This window comes from Microcaecilia unicolor, chromosome 1 (genome assembly GCF_901765095.1).
Source record: "Microcaecilia unicolor chromosome 1, aMicUni1.1, whole genome shotgun sequence".
Lineage (NCBI taxonomy): Eukaryota > Metazoa > Chordata > Amphibia > Gymnophiona > Siphonopidae > Microcaecilia > Microcaecilia unicolor.
The window spans coordinates 111,279,755-111,298,869 of NC_044031.1; the positions used below are offsets into that span (position 1 = coordinate 111,279,755).

At 46.9% G+C, this 19,115-nt stretch overlaps 1 protein-coding gene across 1 annotated transcript in view; it reads right to left on the bottom strand.

The window, feature by feature from the left end:
- The window catches only part of SPAG6 (sperm associated antigen 6), a 449,242-nt gene that overhangs the window by 115,024 nt on the left and 315,103 nt on the right, over positions 1 to 19,115 (bottom strand). The window contains exon 8 of the mRNA XM_030199370.1: positions 11,613 to 11,804. Coding sequence (XP_030055230.1) covers positions 11,613 to 11,804 — 192 coding nt within the window. The remainder of the gene's footprint in view (positions 1 to 11,612; positions 11,805 to 19,115) is intronic.

Consider the following 19,115-nt stretch of genomic DNA (forward strand, 5'->3'; position numbering starts at 1 on the left):
ACCAACGACTTGTACAGGGGCATCAACACCTCTTTTCTTCTGCTGGTCACACCTTTCTCTATATAGCCTATTAACCTTCTAGCTACGGCCACCGCCTTGTCACACTGTTTCATCGCCTTCAGATCCTCAGATACTATCACCCCAAGATCCCTCTCCCCATTCGTACCTAGCAGACTCTCACCGCCTAACACATACACCTCTCTTGGATTTCTACTCCCTAAGTGCATCACTTTGCATTTCTTCGCATTGAATTTTAATTGCCAAACCTTAGACTATTCTTCTAGCTTTTCAGATCCTTTTTCATGTTTTCCACTCCCTCCGGGGTGTCCACTGTGTTACAAATCTTAGTACCATCCGCAAATAGGCAAACTTTACCTTCTAACCCTTCGGCAATGTCACTCACAAATATATTAAACAGAATCGGCCCCAGCACCGATCCCTGAGGCACTCCACTACTCACCTTTCCCTCCTCCGAGCGAACTCCATTCACCACCACCCTCTGGCGCCTGTCCGTCAACCAGTTCACCACTTTGGGTCCTATCTTCAGCCCATCCAGTTTATTAAAGAGCCTCCTGTGGGGAACCATGTCAAAAGCCTTGCTGAAATCTAAGTAGATTACGTCTATAGCATGTCCACTGTTCAATTCTCCGGTCACCCAATCAAAGAATTCAATGAGATTCGTTTGGCAAAACCATGTTGTCTCGGATCTTGCAACTCATTTTCTTCCAGGAAATTCACTATCCTTTCCTTCAGCATCGCTTCCATTACTTTTCCAATAATTGAAGTGAGGCTTACCGGCCTGTAGTTTCCAGCTTCTTCCCTATCACCACTTTTGTGAAGAGGGACCACCTCCGCCGTTCTCCAATCCCTCGGAACCTCTCCCATTTCTAAGGATTTATTAAACAAATCTTTAAGAGGACCCGCCAGAACCTCTCTGAGCTCCCTCAATATCCTGGGGTGGATCCCATCCGGTCCCATGGCTTTGTCCACCTTTAGTTTTTCTAGTTGTTGATACACACTCTCTTCCGTGAACGGTGCTATATCCACTCCATTCTCAAATGAACTTTTGCCAGTCCATCGTGGTCCTTCTCCCGGATTTTCTTCAGTAAAAACTGAACAAAAGTATCTATTTAGCAAATTTGCCTTTTCTTCATCATTATCTACATAGCGGTTTGCAGTATCTTTTAGACTCACAATTCTCTTTTTAGTCATTCTCCTTTCACTAATATATCTGAAGAAATTTTTGTCACCCCTCCTTACCTTTCTAGCCATTTGTTCTTCCGCTTGCGCTTTCGCCAGACGTACCTCTCTCTTGGCTTCTTTCAGTTTCCTCCGGTATTCCTCCCCGTGTTCATCGTCTTGAGTTTTTTTGTATTTCTGGAATGCGAACTCTTTAGCCTTTATTTTCTCAGCCACTTGCTTGGAGAACCATAGCGGTTTCCTTTTTCTCTTGCTTTTATTTACTTTCCTTACATAAAAGTTTGTGGCCCTATTTATAGCTTCTTTCAGCCTGGACCACTGTCCTTCCACTTCTCGTACGTCCTCCCATCCCATCAGCTCCTTCCTTAAGTATTCCCCCATTTTACTAAAGTCAGCACGCTTGAAATCCAGGACTTTGAGTTTTGAGTGGCAACCCTCCTCTTCAGCCGTCATATCAAACCAAACCGTTTGATGGTCACTGTAGAAGAAGTTGCTGTTGTAGATTGAGGCCTAGATAGTCTTTATCATATCTGTATGTGGAAGAGTGGCCTAGTGGTTAGGGTGGTGGACTTTGGTCCTGAGGAACTGAGTTCAATTCCCACTTCAGGCACAGGTAGCTCCTTGTGACTCTGGGCAAGTCACTTAACCCTCCATTGCCCCATGTAAGCTGCATTGAGCCTGCCATGAGTGGGAAAGCACGGGGTACAAATGTAACAAAAAATTAAATTAAAATTAATTAGGTTGGCCACCTCCTCATCTTTGTCACTAAACAAGTTTCCTCCATGACAAGGGACATCTTTCTCCATGGAGAAAGCTGGAGTGGAGGAGTGGCCCAATGGTTAGTGCAGTGGGTTTCAGACTTGGAGAACTGGATTCCCACTGCTGCCTGACAATGGGATTAGATCCTGGGGAACTGGATTCAATTCCCACTGCAGCTCCTTGTGACCCTGGGCAAGTCACTTAATCCTCCATTGCCCCAGATGCAAATAATCTTAGATTGTGAGCCCATTAGGAACAGAAACGTGCCTGCAAAAAACATCTGCTAGTCACTCCTGGACAGCAGATTCAAGGTCGGAGACTCTGAGCCAGAATAATCAGCACATTGCTACTGCTAAGGTGGAGATATGTGAGGAGACATCAAAGGCCTGCCTTGCAAGATATTTGCGACAGTCTACAAGTTTTATGTGAGTAAATGGTGGAATAAAGTTGATAATCCAAGATGCGATTGGTTAGCATTGATGCTTGATAAATTTTTCTGCCAAAAGAGTCTAATGTTCTTGCTTCTCTGCCTGGAGGAGCAGAAGCATGAGATCTAGTACTGTGAGTGCGTTTTAGGAGTTTATCGCACATTACATAAAACACTGTTGACAGAAGGTACAAAATATCTGCCAAGGAGTATAATTAACAGTAACATGGGGGAAACAGGAACAGTTTCAGTGGCAATGAGTATAACAAAGTATCAAGTATTGTGATGTGATTTTCTCTTATGCATTCCACCCCATCTCCTCCCCCCCCCCAAAAAAAAAAAAAAAAACACATCTTGTTCACTAAGTCTAATGGTGCATCATTTTAAACAATGAGTAGCCTGCTACATGCTACATGTGTGAGCAAGTTCCAGAAATGATCCCAGGTGTGATGAAAAGTCTCACATTGGGCAGGGTCCAAGCCCATAAAATGACATCTTTCCAAGAATGCTTGGGTTATTATTAATGATCTCCACTGGGAAAATACAAGTGGTTCTGGGGGAAAAAACGGTTCTGGCAAAAGCCAACACAAGAGGATACATTTTTTGCCAAATAGGGTTGATTTCTTCAGAAATCCTTGAAGACCTTTTGGTGTAGGTGTTGATACTTTGAGAATATCAAACAGCATTAGTGGATTTGGTGACCAGCGTATGTTCCACATAAACATGGGCACAAACATCTTTCCAAAATCAATGAACACAAGAATAGCACCAGAACACATGTCCCAACATTGCTGGAGATTGAGAGCATTTTAAGCATTTATCATTTGGTTGAAGTGAAGCCTTGTAAGCTCTATGAGGTGATATATAAAGTTGCAGAATCATTTTATAATGTGTTTCTCACAGCGACACAGATTTGGCATATGCTGACAGAAGCACTTTATCTGGTCACTAGTCACAGTAATCTGAAGGTCTAACTCCCACTACCAGCATATTGGCCCATAATCAAATTCTTTAATCATTTCTTGAAGATACTTGTGACGGTAGCTCAATGGCACTGGTAATTGTGCGTTAATACTAAAAGATTCGTTAAGTTTTTCCAGCATGTCAGAAGTCAACATGGGAGAGAAATATAGATGTAGTGCTTTATTTTGTTCAAGAAGTGACTCAACACAAATTCGTGTTTTGGCTAAAAAGTCTTCACCAGGAGTCTATAAACAAAACATCCTAAATAATAATAAGCACCTCCAACGTTCCATCGCTGTCTGGCTACCTGGGTTCGTAACATCTGATGACATCAGCCAGCCTCCAGCGTTCCATTCCCCCTCACTGCCCCGCCCTTGCGTCAAAACGTAATGATGTCAGAGGGTTGGAACAGTGAGAGGGAAGGGAACGCTGGAGGCGAGCTGACGTCAGGATGTTACCAATGGAAGGGAAGCCAGCCAAGCCATCCAGAAAATGAGGAGGTACAAAGGAAGAGAGAATTGCGGCACATCGAGGGGAGGGCAGGGCAGAGCAGAATCGATGGACATGGATGGGATGGGAGGAGAGGACAGGAGAGAAGAGACTCGAGGGACACGGATGGGAGGGCAGGGAAGAGACAAAAAAATCGCTTACAAGAGAGCCTTTCTAGGGCCCGTTTCATTGTTGAGGAAACGGTCTGGGTTCCACTATTAAATGAATATGTTTATATTTATATTTATATCTTCTTTAAAACAACGATTTAAATGTTAGTTTATGTTTTTTATGTATTGAATATATGTATTATTTTATTGCACTGTACATATTCATTTAATATGTTGTTTATGCACCATGTTTTGTTTTTAGACTCCTAGGGGTCCTTTTACTAAACTGCAATGAAAAATGGGCTGCACTAGTGTAGGCACATGCAGATCCATTTTTCAGCTCACCTGTAAAAAAGGCCTTTTTAAAAATTTTTTGCTGAAAATTGAAGTGTGGCAAAAAAAAAAAAATTGGCACGCGTCCATTTTGGGTCTGAGACCTTACCGCCAGCCATTGACAGCGGGTAAGGTCTCTCGCGATAACATTTAGTGTAAGGTGGATCCACTACTAGGGCCTGAAGCTCACTGACCCTGTGAGCTGAAGTAATAGCCACTAAAAATAAGACCTTCCAGGTCAAGTACTTCAGATGACAGGAATCGAGTGGCCCAAAAGGAGATTTCATTAACTGTGTGAGGACAATGTTGAGGTCCCATGACACAGGCATAAGCCTCACCGAGGGCTTTGTCAAAAGCAAACCTCTTATGAAGCAAACATTCCATCCCATTACCCTCTACATGATGGCAATAAGTACTAATTTCACTAAGGTGAAACCTTACAGAGTTAGTCTTGAGACCAGACTCAGAGCAGTGTAGAAGATATTCAAGCAGGGTCTATGTAGGGCAAGAGAGGGGATTTAGGGCCTTGCCATCACAACAGTTGGTAAACCTCCTCCATTTGAAAGTAATACCTTTTAGTGGAATCTTTCCTGGAAGCCATAAAGACTCTGGAGACATCCCCAGGAAGAAAATTCTAAGCTCTCAACATCTAGGCTGTGAGGGCCAGAGACTGGAGATTGGGATGCAGAAGAGACCCCTCGTTCTGCATGATGACGGTGGGGAAAAAACTCCAATCTACAAGGTTCTTTGAAGGATAACTCCAGAAGAAGAGGGAACCAGATCTGTCTGGGCCAATATGGAGCAATCAGCATCATGGTCCCTCAGTCTTGCTTGAGTTTCAGTAAAGTCTTCCCCACAAGAGGGATGGGAGGATACACATATAGAAGGCCGGTCCCCCAATGAAGGAGGAAGGCATCCGACGCTAGCCTGTTGTAGGTCTGGAGCCTGGAACAGAAGGATTGGATTGAATGGCAAAGAGATCCACCGAGGGGGTGCCCCACCCTCAGAAGATCTCGTGGGCAACGCCCATGCTAAGGGACTACTTGTGCAGTTTCATGACCCTGCTCAGTCTTTCAGCCAAGCTGTTATTATCATTTATTTGGATATTGCTCACACCTTTTTTCAATAGTAGCTCAAGGTGAGTTAAATTCAGGTACACTGTGTATTTACCTGTCCCTGGAGGGCTCACAAATCTAAATCTGTACCACTCCTCCATTTGCCTGACAGATAAGTGGCTTTGAGGAGCCTCCCATGCTGGATTGCCCAGTGCCACATCTGGATGGCCTCCTGACACAAAGGACATGATCCGGTACCCCCCTGCTTGTTGGTGTAGTACATTGCATACTGATTGAATGAGCTTAATTTGGTTGAACATCCGATCTCTGTTTATAGCATTTCAGATTGACCGGAGCTCCAAAAGGTTGATGTGGCGATATGTTTCCTGGGCTGACCACACACCTTGGGTGTGAAGACCATACAAGTAAGCTCTCCAGCCTAGGTGGGGTGCATCTATCGTAAGCACCTTCTGATGCTGAGGAATTTGGAATGGAAGTCCCACAGTCAAATTGGATAGAATTGTCTACCAAAGAAGGGACTGAACCAACTCTGGCAGATGATGACACTGCTAAGTTCCCTGATGCTTGACACCACTGAGAAGCTAGCATTCACAGGGCAGTTCTCATGTGAAGACATGCTATGGGCATGACATGGACAATGAAGACCATGTGGCCTAACAACCTTAACATCTTCTGAGCTATGACCTGCCAGCTGGCTTGGACTTGAGTGGCAAGACCATCAAGAGTGTCTGCCCTTGGCACAGGGAGAAAACCCATGCCTGCTGCATGTCTAGCAGAGCTCCAGTGAACTCCAATTTCTGCACGGGGTGAAGATGGGGTAGTTTAAAATGAACCCTAGTAGCTCCAACACCCGAATAGTTCTCTGCATGGACTCCTGAACACTGTCATTTGATGTGCTCTTCACCAGCCAATCATCCAGATAAAGGAACACTGTGACTACTGCAAGACACTTGGTAAAAACCCTGGGAGTCGACGTGAGGCCAAAAGGCAACACATGATACTGGAAGTGATGTGTTCCCAGCCAAAATCAAAGATACTTCCTGTTACCTGGATGTATTGGGATGTGAGTGTAAGCATCCTTTAAGTACAGAGAGCATAGCTAATTATTTTCCTTAATCATGGGGAGAAAGGTGCCCATGGAAACCATTCTGAACTTTTCTTTGATCAGGAATTTGTTCAGCGCCCTTAGGTCTAGGATGGGATGAATTCCCCCTGGTTTTCTTGGGCACAAGGAAGTACCTGGAATAGAATCCATGCCGTTCTTCCCCTGGTGGAATGGGTTCAACTGAATGGGCCTTCAGAAGGGCGTAGAGTCCTTCTGCAAGTATCTCCTTATGCTGAAATGAGATGCTCTTGGTGGGTAATTTGGTGGTCTCTGACACCAATGCAGGGCGTAACTGTGACAGCATATTTGAAGAACCCACCAGTCAGAGGTTACAAGGGGCCACCTTTCCTGGAAACAATTCAGCCTCCCCCCTACCGGGATTGGTTGCATGGAATGTTGCTACTAATTGGGTTTCTACCAGGTACTTGTGTCCTGGATTGGCCACTGTTGGAAGCAGGATACTGGGCTAGATAGACCATTAGTCTGACCCAGTATAGCTATTCTTATGTTATTAGGTCATCCAGGACAGTCACTTTTTCCGTAGCTATACTCTGCTGGTGCCAGTCAAAAGCTGGTCTGAGTCTTCTGAGGCTGGCGAGAAGGAACGTACTTACTCCTCTGAGAATAGTAGGAACTCCTCTTCAACTTGCCCAAAAACCTCCTAGATGAGGAGGAAGGATCAGAAGACATCTAGTGGGAGAGAGCATCAGTGGTGTCAGTGTGTTTCTTGATGAGGTCGGTGACCTCCTCTACCTTATCTCCAATAAGATTATCTCCCCAGCATGTGATATCCGTCAGTCTCTGCTGGGTTGCAGGGTCCAAGAGTCTGCACATCACTACCGTATTTCCCCGAAAATAGGACATCCTCCGAAAATAAGACCTAGTAGAGGTCTTGCTGCAATTTGAAAATATAAGGCCTCCCCCGAAAATAAGACCTAGCAGGAGAGGCCTTATTTTCGGGGAAACATCGGGGTCACCCCCCCCCCCACCCGAGATCGCCGGCTCGCCCCCTCGATCGGCGGCTCCCCCCGCCCTCAGTCGCTCCCGGAACTAACCTCTTAAACGCTTCCTTTCACCTTCGCACTCGCCCAAGCAGCAGGGCAGGCCACTCCTTCCTTCCGTGTCCCGCCCTCGCCTGACGTTACGTTACGTAAGGTGAGGGTGGGACACGGGAGTAAGGAGTGGCCTGCCCTGCTGCTTGCTGCGAGTGCGAAGATGAATGGTGAAAGGAAGCGTTTAAGAGGTTAGTTCCGGGAGCGACTGAGGGCGGGGGGAGCCGGTGATCGAGGGGAGGGGGAGCCGGCAATCTCGGTTGGGGGGGCGACCTCAGGTGGGGGGGGGGGGGGGGCGACCCGATGTTTCCCCGAAAAATAAGGCTTCCCCTGAAAATAAGACCTAGCGGGTCTTGGGGAGCAAAAATTAATATAAGACAGTGTCTTATTTTTGGGGAAACACGGTATACTCTGGGCAGAGATCCTAGACACCACATCATAGGTGTCATAGGTGCTCCTGGCCAAGAACTTTCTACATGCCTTCTGCTGCTTGACCAACTGGCGAAGAGATTCGGCCTGCTCATGTGGGAGAGAATCCGCCAAATCAGACATACTACACACCAAATTCCGCAAGTACAGGCTCATGTACAGCTCGTGAATATGAGAGATGAGAATAGAGGCCCGATACATCTTTTGCCCAAAAAAGTCCAGAGTCCTAGCTTCTCTCCCTGGGGGGCACCGAAGCATAGTCTCTAGAACTTCTGGATCTTTTGAGCACAGATTCCACCACCAGGGAATGATGAGGCAACTGAGGCTTGTCAAAACCTGGAGAGCTCTGGATCTGACACATGGTATCTATCTGTTGCGTTCTCGAGGGCCTTGGCATTCTGTCAGGTCCTCGAGGCAGGACTGGAGTTCGTGAGCCCTTGGGCCACTGCCGAGGAGCGGCAGTGGCAGGCAAGACCACCTCGGGACTGGAAACACAGAAGAGCAGTACTGGAACTCTGGACTGGAGTAGTACAAGGCAGGCAACTAGAACAGATGAGACAGGAACAGCTTCACCTGCACCTAGCCACTGTTCTTCCGGAGTTGAGCTCCGAAGTGCAGGCAGCCGGTAGGACTTGCAGGATAAGGCAGGAACTGAAGATCCAGAGGACCCACCCTGGGTCTGGGATACAAGAGGGCGACAGGGCACGGAACTAGACTCAGACAGTGTGCTGCTGCACAACCACTAGCAAGACCCAGAAGACAGACCAAGGAACACAAGGCGTACAGAAGCTAGCAGGAGCAAGGACTAGGGCAGCAACACACTAGGTTAAATGGGGATCCGGGAATACCCACAGGGTAAACCCTCTAGCTAGGTGGAGACAGGATACAGGAATAATCACCCAGGAAAACACACTAGCCAGACAGATACAGGATTCAGGATATACCCTCAAGATATACAAGCAGGGTAGGCAAGGCAGGGTTCAGGGTAAAGAGAGCAAACCAGGAATAACAGGCCAAGGGTCTTGGGCAGGCAGCACAGCAAACAGAGTAACCAGGAAAAACAGGCCAAGGGTCTGAAGCCACAGCCGTTCCACACACTGACTGGGGAACCCACAAAGGCTGAGGCTTCGCATACAGACAGAGAACAAACCCGGACAAAGGATTCACCCCAACCCAGGGTAAGCCAGGAACAGAGGCTTCACCCCAACACAGGGTAAGCCTGGAGCAGAGGCTTCACCCCAAACACAGAGTAAGCCAGGAACAGAGGCTTCACCCCAAACACAGGGTAAGCCAGGAACAGAGGCTTCACCCCAAACACAGGGTAAGCCAGGAAGGACCCGCAGTCCACAGACAGACAGTGGCAGGGAAGACACCCCCCCCCCCCCCCCCCCCCCCCACGGAAGGACAACAGAGACACAGACACAGAAAGAAACTGGGCTGGAACCCAGAGAGAGGCTAAGCAGTAGTGCAGCAGACACTTACTAACCTGACCTGGCCTAAGAGCATAACACTTATGCAAAGGCCCTGACTGCAAGCACAGCACTTCCTTATGAAGGCTCTCACTGATGATTCACCAGCAGTAGGACAGAAGCAGGAAGTACACTGACCCCAAAGAGAGGCTTGACACACATAGGAAGTGAGCCCACAGGAAAGACAAGCAGGATCCATCTTGTAAGCTGGCACAGAGCCGGTGGCAGCCATCTTAGATGCTGGCTCCCTAGAGAGGCAAAGCCCACACAGGTGAGGTCTAGTGAAGCAATCAGCACAGAGACTAGAGACAAGACAAACACAAACACAGACAGAAGCCAGCAGAGCTGCTGACCCCCAGAAAGAAGGTAAGGCTGAGGGTGGTCACGGCCACAGACGTGACACTATCTTCTAGGGCAGGACAAGAATTGACAGAGGGGACTCCCAGTTCCTCACCTGAACATCCTTCAGTATCCGGTGAAGAGGGACTGTCACAGCCTCTCTAAGAGGAGATTCGTAGTCTAGGACCTCAAACATCTCAGCCTTGGGCTCGTCCTCCATCTCCAAACGAATGGGAATAGCCGACACCATTTCCCATACAAACCCTGGGAAGGAAAGGTTCTCAGGTGAAGACTTCCTCTTTTTCTCTGGAGGGGAGGGATCAGATAGGATACCATAGGACTCCTCCTCCAAGAAATACCGTGGCTCCTCATTAGACTCCCATGAGCACTCCTTATCGGTGCTGGCAAAAAAACTCTTCAAGGGAGGGCTGACACCAAGTCTTGCTGGATGCAGTGGAACCATGTTCCCCAAGAGGGGCATCGAGGTGTTGGTTCCACCCTTGACTCCAGTGAAGCTTCATCCACTGATGTCTAAGGGGTGCCAGCATGGGTAGCTGTCGAAACCAGCACTGCAAGCAACACCAGTGTTGGAGATCTTACCATAGGTTGAGGGCCTTGCAGGTCAGTAGGAAGAGGCACGGCTGGTGCAAGCACCCCAGACGCTGAAGCACACTGCTGTAAAAACCCCTTCTATAGCTCAGGGAGCATGGCCCAGATGCGCTTATCGAGAGAGACCACTGAGAAAAGCTGGTGTGTCGGTTCAGAGACAGACTGCTGCTGTAGAGGTTGAAACGGGTGCCTGGTCCCGGCTGCATGGAGATCTGTGCATCGATACCTCTTGAAAGGAGGGGGAGCGGTCTTCTTGGTACCAATGTTTCTCAGTGACCGAATCCCTCAATGCCCTGGAGCTCCCAGCACCATGCGTTGAGAGGGATCGATGCAGAGCTTCTTGGCTTTTGTCCAATGCCAGTTACTAATGCTCCTTGGTGCCAGACAAGGACGACGTTGAATCCCCAGCTTAAGCTCCACGCTGGGTGACGTGGATGACGTCACCCACATGTGAGACTATGGCCTGCTTGTCCTTGGAGAAAATCTGTTTTACTGTTTTCAGATCTTGCTAGATGCTTGTGACCTGGATTGGCCACTGTTGGAAACGGGATACCGGGCTTGATGGACCTTCGGTCTATCCCAGTATGGCAATGCTTATATTCTTATGAGGTTGACAGCAAACCCTAGTGACTGAAACAGCCTGGTAAGGATACACATGATCCTGGTTATCCTTTTCTTGAAAATGCTTCAGATTAGCTAATCAGCTAGATATAAATATGAGCTAATCAGCTAGATATAAATGTGAACTGTAAAAAGGAATAGTGTTTACAAATAATTGACAGAAGACAGTGACTGAAAATAAAACAAGTTTCTGTCTTTTGATACAATAAGATTTACTCCAAGTACTGCAAAAAAAGGGGGGATAAGGGATCAAGCAGCAATACAATTTACAAAAAACAGGAGGCAATGCTATAACAGGGCTCCTCCTCTTTGATGCCCTAATGATATTCCGGGTAATGCATAACCGATTCCATTGTAGAACATAGGCATAAATCTACATTTGTGCGCAAAAAGCTAGGCACGCTCACTTATACCAGGTCAATGGCAGGCCTAAATGGGCATACTTAAATGTTACATGTCTCATGCATAACTTATAGTATTCTGTAGGTTATGTACATAAGTGGGAGACATGCCCATGTTCCACCCAGGCTCTACCCAAGTTTATGTTCTCTTGCAGTTACATGCTGATGTACTTAAACGCTGCCTTATAAAACAGCACACAGCTATAAAATTCTCCTTATAATATATTTACCTTTACTTGTAGATCTTCGGAACTTTCTGCATCCATATAAAGTGAAAGCAGCCTTGGTAATATATTTGCTAAAGCAATGGCCCGTGCATGGTCAGGGGTGTGTCTTCCAATTTGCCCCAAGGCCCAAGCAGATGCTGCCTTAATATGATGTTCTGGTTCATCTGCTAAACAGATACCCAACTGTGGTACACCCTGCAAAGCCAAACATTGTGATTAAGTGCTATGATACTAAAATATCCAATACCAAGTTCAATTTTATTTGATATACAAAGGAATGTTACAGTTTAACAAGCAACACAGCTTAAGGGTACAGTTTGGTCATCTGAAAAGATAAAGCATTAATACTAAATGGTGCATCACTTTCACACATTAAGGGACTCAAAAAGATTACAAATATTACAGAAGATGGCACTTAGGATATTAAGAAATGTCAACAAATATAATCGTATAATGCCTTTATACAAGCGCTATCATTGGTTACTAATCAGTTTTACAATCAAATTCAAATTGCTAAAGTTAGCACATAATGAGGGGCATTTTCAAAACAACATCCAAGCCAGAACTGGGACGTCCTGCTCATAACCTCCAAAAAGCAATCCATCTCACAGCCATTTCAAACAGGAAAAACATCAGGATTTCCTGTTTGAAAATATGTGAGAAGGACGTTCTTTCACTGAAAATGACCAAAATGAACAGCCATTTTCCAAAATGAAATGTCCAAAGTATGAACACTAAAAAATTTGGCATGGTGGTGGCTCAGAACAGATATTGCCACAGGAAGAATAATGTCTTATGAGTTTGATACAGTTGCTCTGGCTGGACTCAACAATGAACTTGATCTCACTGTCTTTTTGTAAGGCATTTTTGGAACAGACTCATTTTCTACTTTTCACCTATCCAATTTGATTCACACTCGTTTTCTGGGTTCCCCTTTCTTTCTTCAGCTTTTCTCTCAACAACATATTGCAACCAAGTTCAGTGTATAACCATTAGCAGAGCATATTTTCACAAACTGCATTTTTTCTGAACTTAGGAGTTTTTTTTTAATGTACACTCATCAGTACTTCCATGCCTTAACATACATTCTAATATGTTTTCACTATAAGCTTTAGGCTCTTAAATTTTGTACAGCCCTGACAAATTTATGAGAATGTTATTCATTTATTAATTTATTTTATCTATTTGTACATTCTACTCTGCACATTGTTTTATTCATATTTATATGATTAGTGTTATCCAGAAAAAAATAGAGAATGGGGGACGAGGAGAGATGGGTTTAGGGGAAAAGTTAAGAAGCTCAGTTCAGTTTTAGATGGCAGTGGAGAATCCAGGCAGCAATGCCAGACAAACAAGCTGAGACTTGGGGTCTGGATTCCCAGTGAAATTTCAGGTATAGAAATGTAGAACTGGGAGTCATCAACATAAAGATGATATTGAAAAATGATGGAAGAAGATCAGAGTACAAAAGGAACATGTACAGAAAGAAAAGAGAAGAGATTCCAAGACGTAGCCACCTTAGAATACACTAAAAGTGCAAAGGAAGAGATGAGAAGAAAACCAAGATAGAGATTCAAAATTTGAGTGAGGACAGTGTATCAAGGAGTAGTGGTAATCAGTGGGCTGGGATCCAGAGGAATTGGGTTCAATTCCTACTGCAGCTCCATGTGACTCTGGGCAAGTCACTTAACTACAACCCCCTCCCCCCATTGCCCCAGGTACAAAACAGATTGTGAGCCCACTAGGGACAGAGAAAGTACCTGTATGTAATACGTAAACCATTTTGGTTGTACCAAAGATGGTAAATCAAATGCATGACCAATAACCCACAACCCAAATACAGCAGGTAGGTCAAGAAGGATGCGAACTAAGTAAAGGCCCTTGGATCTGGCCTGGAACTGGTCACTGGAAATTCTGGCAAAGGATTTTTCTGTAGAATGCAGAGGGCAAAAGCCAGATTGGAGGGGGGTCAATAATAGCTTGGGATGAAAAAGTCATGACAGCAGTGGTGAACAACACATTCAATTAGCTTGAATGCAAAAGGGAGGAGAGAGTTAGTCATATTGGGTCTAGTGAAGGTCTTTTTGAGCAGTGGTGCAATCATACCATGTTTGAAGGCATCAAGAATAGTTACTGTGGAAAGAGAAAGTTTGAGAATATGACAGATGGAAGGGATCACAGAAGAGAAAGTAGAGCTGAGTAAATGGGTGGGGATGGGATCAGAGGGACAGGTAGTGAATTTGAAGGGGAGAAAATGTGCAGTTTCCTTTTCTTAAATGGTTTCAATGGGTGGCATATCAGATGATTATTAAACTTTGAAACTTTTCTGTCATTTCATAAAAGGAAGAGGAGTGTGGTAGCCGTGTTAGTCCACTCTTAAGGTTATCAATAGAAATCAAACAAAATAAAACATGGAAAAGAAAATAAGATGATACCTTTTTTATTGGACATAACTTAATACATTTCTTGATTAGCTTTCGAAGGTTGCCCTTCTTCCTCAGATCGGAAATAAGCAAATGTGCTAGCTGACAGTGTAAGTGAAAACATTCAAGCATTACTATGACAGTCTGACAGGGTGGGAGGAGGGGGGTGGGTAGGAAGTATGCATGGGGACATCAAAGCATATCATTGATATTCTAACAGGATGGGTGTGGATAGGTGAGGGGAGGGTGATCAACAGAGACATACAGCTTTATGGTTTATAATGGGCTAGGAACCCCAGATCCTTGTTAAGTCCTTTCTGTTGGGTGTTAAAATATTCAATCATTCTGACTTCAAAGGTCTTACATTCTTGTATGGTTTTAAAGTTACCTTTCAGGATTCTTACTGTGACTTCAAAGTGGTTTGCAGGATTGAATTTACAAATGTTGTTGTTCCATAACTATGGAGGATTGTAGGACTGTGTTCCATAATGTGGAGAAGACATTCAGTGCATATATGCTTCCCCCCCTCCCCACCCCCACTAACCTTGAGAATGGGTGGGCACTTCATAAAAGGGGACTGGGGTTCACCACATAAAGAAGGACGGAACCTACTGGGGAGACACATGAGGTGCAAAGCTGGAGAAAAGCTACCAGATGTGGATACCCGTGATCCTGGTGAAAATAGAGGCAACATTTGAATCCAGAGAACATGCACAGAATGGGGAGCCCTTGACCATGAGGGATACATCTATTCTCAGAGCCTCTTCCCCTCCCCCAACCCAACGGCAGCCACAACTGAGTGTGTCTAATAGAGAACAAGACATCTGTACAATGATGTGGGTAGAAACAATTATCACTAGAGTCCAGTGTATTAGAGTCCACTGCTGTCCCTTGAAATCCTCTTGACCAGCTGCAGTGCTGTAACCTGTCCTGCAAGATGCAAGAAGTGTTTGTTTAGCACCTACATAGCAGAAGGGGAAGAGGTGGCTGTGAGGGTTGAGCTTACCTTGAACTTCTGGTGCAAAATATTGCCAGACAACACACCAATCTGTTTGCTCCAAGGGGCCAGAGGCTGGCTGCATCTACTAAGGAGGAAGAATGGGGGGCAGGGAGGAACCGCATCAAACACAACAAGCAGCTCCTGGAGGGTAGAGAATGTAGAGTCGGTCAGATGTAGAAAATGCAGAGTATATGATAAGCTGCCAGCTAACACCCAGTCTGAAACTTTTTCAAAGGAAAGGTACACAGCCCACACACCAGTTATCTTTCAAGAATTCCCCAAAGGTGTACACATAAGCATACAGTGGCAAAAAGAAGGTTTACTATAACTGAACCTAAAACGCTTATAAATGCCACCCCATAATCTAAAGAAAAACATCTAAAATGCGAGCACAGAGAAAGACGTTTTAAAGAGGCACCCATAAAGGGAATGCAAACGTCTAAATCAGCAGAGCAGCTGTGGACGTTTATAGGTCCACCCATAATCAAAATTAGGACGTCCAAACTGGCAGAGCAGCTGTGGACATTTATAGATTCCACCCATAATCAGAATTAGGACGTCCATCTTGGGGACGTCTACTCCACCCTCACTTGGACGTCTTTCGGGTAGTATTTAAACGTCCTTCTCAGTATTTTCTAATTTTTGGATACCATTGTCAGAATGACACCAAAACAAGCACCCACCCGCAAGGGTAATTTCAGCGAACCTGAAATAGAACTCCTGGTGCAAGAAATTGCAAAAGGAAACACTAATCTATTTGCTCCCAGGGGGCAGAGGCTGGCTGCTTCAACAAATGGGCAGCAAGGGACTGGGTCAACGCAGTTTTCCACTGTGGCAGGGATGTAGAAGACTGCAAGTGGAAGTGGCGCCAGCTGAAGCGCGATGTGAGGCATAAGGCTTGTGCTAACCCCCCCCAGCAGACAACACTGCTAACTTGACCCCCCCCCCCCCTAGAGCGCATTGTTCTTGGGCTCTTGCCCCAGGAGGGGATCCATGGCATTGGGTCCCAGGACACATCAGCACAGCCTGAGAGCTCAAGTAGGTTTAGGATTAGGAAGCTGTGGTGTTTGTTGTGCTGCACTCTGTTTTCCACAAGTGGGGGACAGTGTGCTGCTCCTAAGTAGGGGAGGGGGTGAGAACACCACATGTAATACAAATAACTATTCATTAGAGACCATGACACAGGGAGTAGGCAGGTGGAGGGGGGAGGAGGGTTTCCAGCTAGGTGTGTGTAGGTTACCACTGTTTCACAGCTTTGGGGGTCTTCCCCACTTCCTCCTCTTTTCCCATCACCAAACAGTGCATATCTGCTTTCCACACCTCTGTGCTGTAGCCACTGTGTCCTCTGCACTCCTTCCACAGTTCTATGTCTACCCACCTGCCTGTGTGGCTCTCTTGCACATCAATCTCTGAAGTACACTGCGCTCCTCGTCTTCAGCTCTGTACCATGTACAATTACATCTGTGGGTTGCCTGCCAATGCCATTCCTCACCATCTGTTTGCTGGGTTTTTACATGTGGGGCTATGTATATGAATGCTGCAAAATAAAGGTGGGTTATTTTTACTAACACACTTCCTCCCCTTTTGCTATGCAGGTGATGACAGCGAGTCAGACGCAGAAACTGACCCTAGTGGCCACCAGCTCCAGCACACTGAAGGGCGGATAGAGCAGCAAACCAGTGGGCCTGGAGGTGTGACTGCACAGGAAACCATGCAGGAACAGTCACATGGGGTGGAACCACAGGACACAGCAGCAGGAGAGGATCTCTCTCCCCCAACCACTACCTTTGCTGATGTTGCCACAGAGGAAGAAGAGGCAGAAGGGGAGGCATATCATGAGCAGAGACCATCCATTCAGAGGAGGCAGCTGCTGCGCCTTGCAACCCAATTGCTGGGCCACAATATGCAGCTCGAGGATTACCAGAAATTGTAGCTGCAAAGGGAAGGGGTACAGGCCCAATGGGAAGCAGTACAGCAGCTCCAACATCAAGCATTGAGGGCCTTTGTCATGACCACCAAGTGCACACTAGAGCCCTGATGCAGCAACAAGTGCCACTTCCTTCGACCAGTGCACAGCAACCACCGGCAAAGCAGAGGAGGTTGAGATCCTCAGCCCCCCCAGCCACTGGTCCATCAGCACACAAGAGACCAGCAGCCACCACACCAGCCCCCCTTCTGGGTCTTGTGCTCAGGTTGCAGGGCAAAACACAGACCACACGGTGGCTGGACTTCCAGAGGGCAGCCGAGGCAGCAGGCTGCCTTGTTGACACAGAGGACAGTGGGACCTCATCAGGGGAGGACTCTCAACAGAGTTCCCCAGCAGCACCAACAGCTGGACTGCCACCAGCTGCTCAGGAACACAGTGGGAGGGGTAGGAGGGGACGGGGTGGGGAAAGTAGACAAGAGTGTATTTGATGGGACATGCTGAGGGGTGGGGGAGTGTGGACATGGTAGGGGTGGGGTATGCGAGGGTTGGAGGGAGGGGAATATGCACAGAGCGGGTGATGGAGGTGGAAGGGTGTGGTGGTGGTGTGTAACTTGTATGTGATTGCAATACATGTTTACTTACTGTCACACAAAAAAACTTGTCTTGATGAGTCTTTGCCTGGCTTGGACTCCCAGCTGGTGGACACTCTGCTCTGCTCTGTGGCCAGGAAGTGGAGTGGTTTCCTCATCATCCTGATCTGGGGCCTGCTGCTCTGGTTGCTGTGGCTCCTCTGGGAGGGCCTGTCCTCTGTGTAGGGCCAAATTATGTAGCATGCAGCAGGCCATAAAGATCTTAACCACATTTTGGGGGCTGTACAGGAGCTCCCCTCCAGAACAATCTAGACAACAGAACCTGTTTTTCAGTTGTCCAAAGGTGCATTCTATGATGCCATGTGTGGTCCGATGTCTGCTGTTGTAGTTCTCCTCCGGCCCTGTTTGTGGGTGTACTATGGGGGTCATGAGCCAACTCCATTGTGGGTAGCCTCTGTCACCTTTGGGGAGAAGCAGGATGAGAAACATGAGTGTGTATTGTTTGGAGTGAGTACCTTGTGGAGGTGGGGTGGGAATAGTGGGTTGTGGAGTGACCTGGAGGAAAACAATGCTGAGGGTTGCCCAGTGGAGGAGGTATAGTTTTGGATGCTCCATGTTGCACTTACCTAGGAGCCATCCACCAGTGATTTCCCCTCAGTCAAACCTGCGGAAGATTCCTGAGTGCTGTAATATGTAGGTGTCATGGGTTGAACCTGGGTATTGGGCACACACGTCTACAATCTCCCCCTGGGCATCACACACAACTTGCATATTCATAGAGTGGAATGTTTTCCTGTTCCTATAGGTGGCCGTTCATGCCCGGGGGGGGGGGGGGGGTCTGAGTGCGACATGTGTGCAGTCAATGACGCCTATGACCGAGGGGAAGCGAGCTACAGTGTAGAAGTGAACCATGTTGTTCTGCAGAGCCTGGGGGGTGGTGGGGAAGGTGATGTACTCTGAGGTGTGGGTAAGAAAGGCATCAAGGAACTGGGTGAGGCAGTTAGAAATGGCAGGCTGGGTGAGGTCCGTGTTCACAGCTAGCACAGACTGGAAGCTCCCAGTGGCCAAAAAAGAGAGAGAAGTGGTGATCTTGAGGTGCACAGGGGTGGGATTGTTCCTACGGGTCCTGGCCTGCAGGAGGGGTTGGAGTTGCTCACAAAAAGGTGCTGAATGGCAGCCCTGTCAAAGTGATACCTATTGAGACACTGCAGGTCAGTAAGGTCTAGGAAACTGCTACGGGCCTGAAACCTCTGGGGTGTATCTCATGTGGCGCCTCTCCTCTTCCTCCAACATGTGAGCCACCTGTGCATTCAGTGCCTCCATTTCCCCACACTACAGGTGCAATGCAATGACACCAGTGCTCACCTCTTCCTACCAACCTGGTGAAACCCACCACCACCAAACACAAGCTGACACTCACTCTCCCACCACTGACAAACAATGCACTCACACACAGCACAGCCAAACAGCAATCACTCTCTCACCCACTGCACACTCGCCTGCCACACTCTCTAGCCACTCACTCTCCAAGCACCAACCGACAGTCTCCACAAACACACACACACA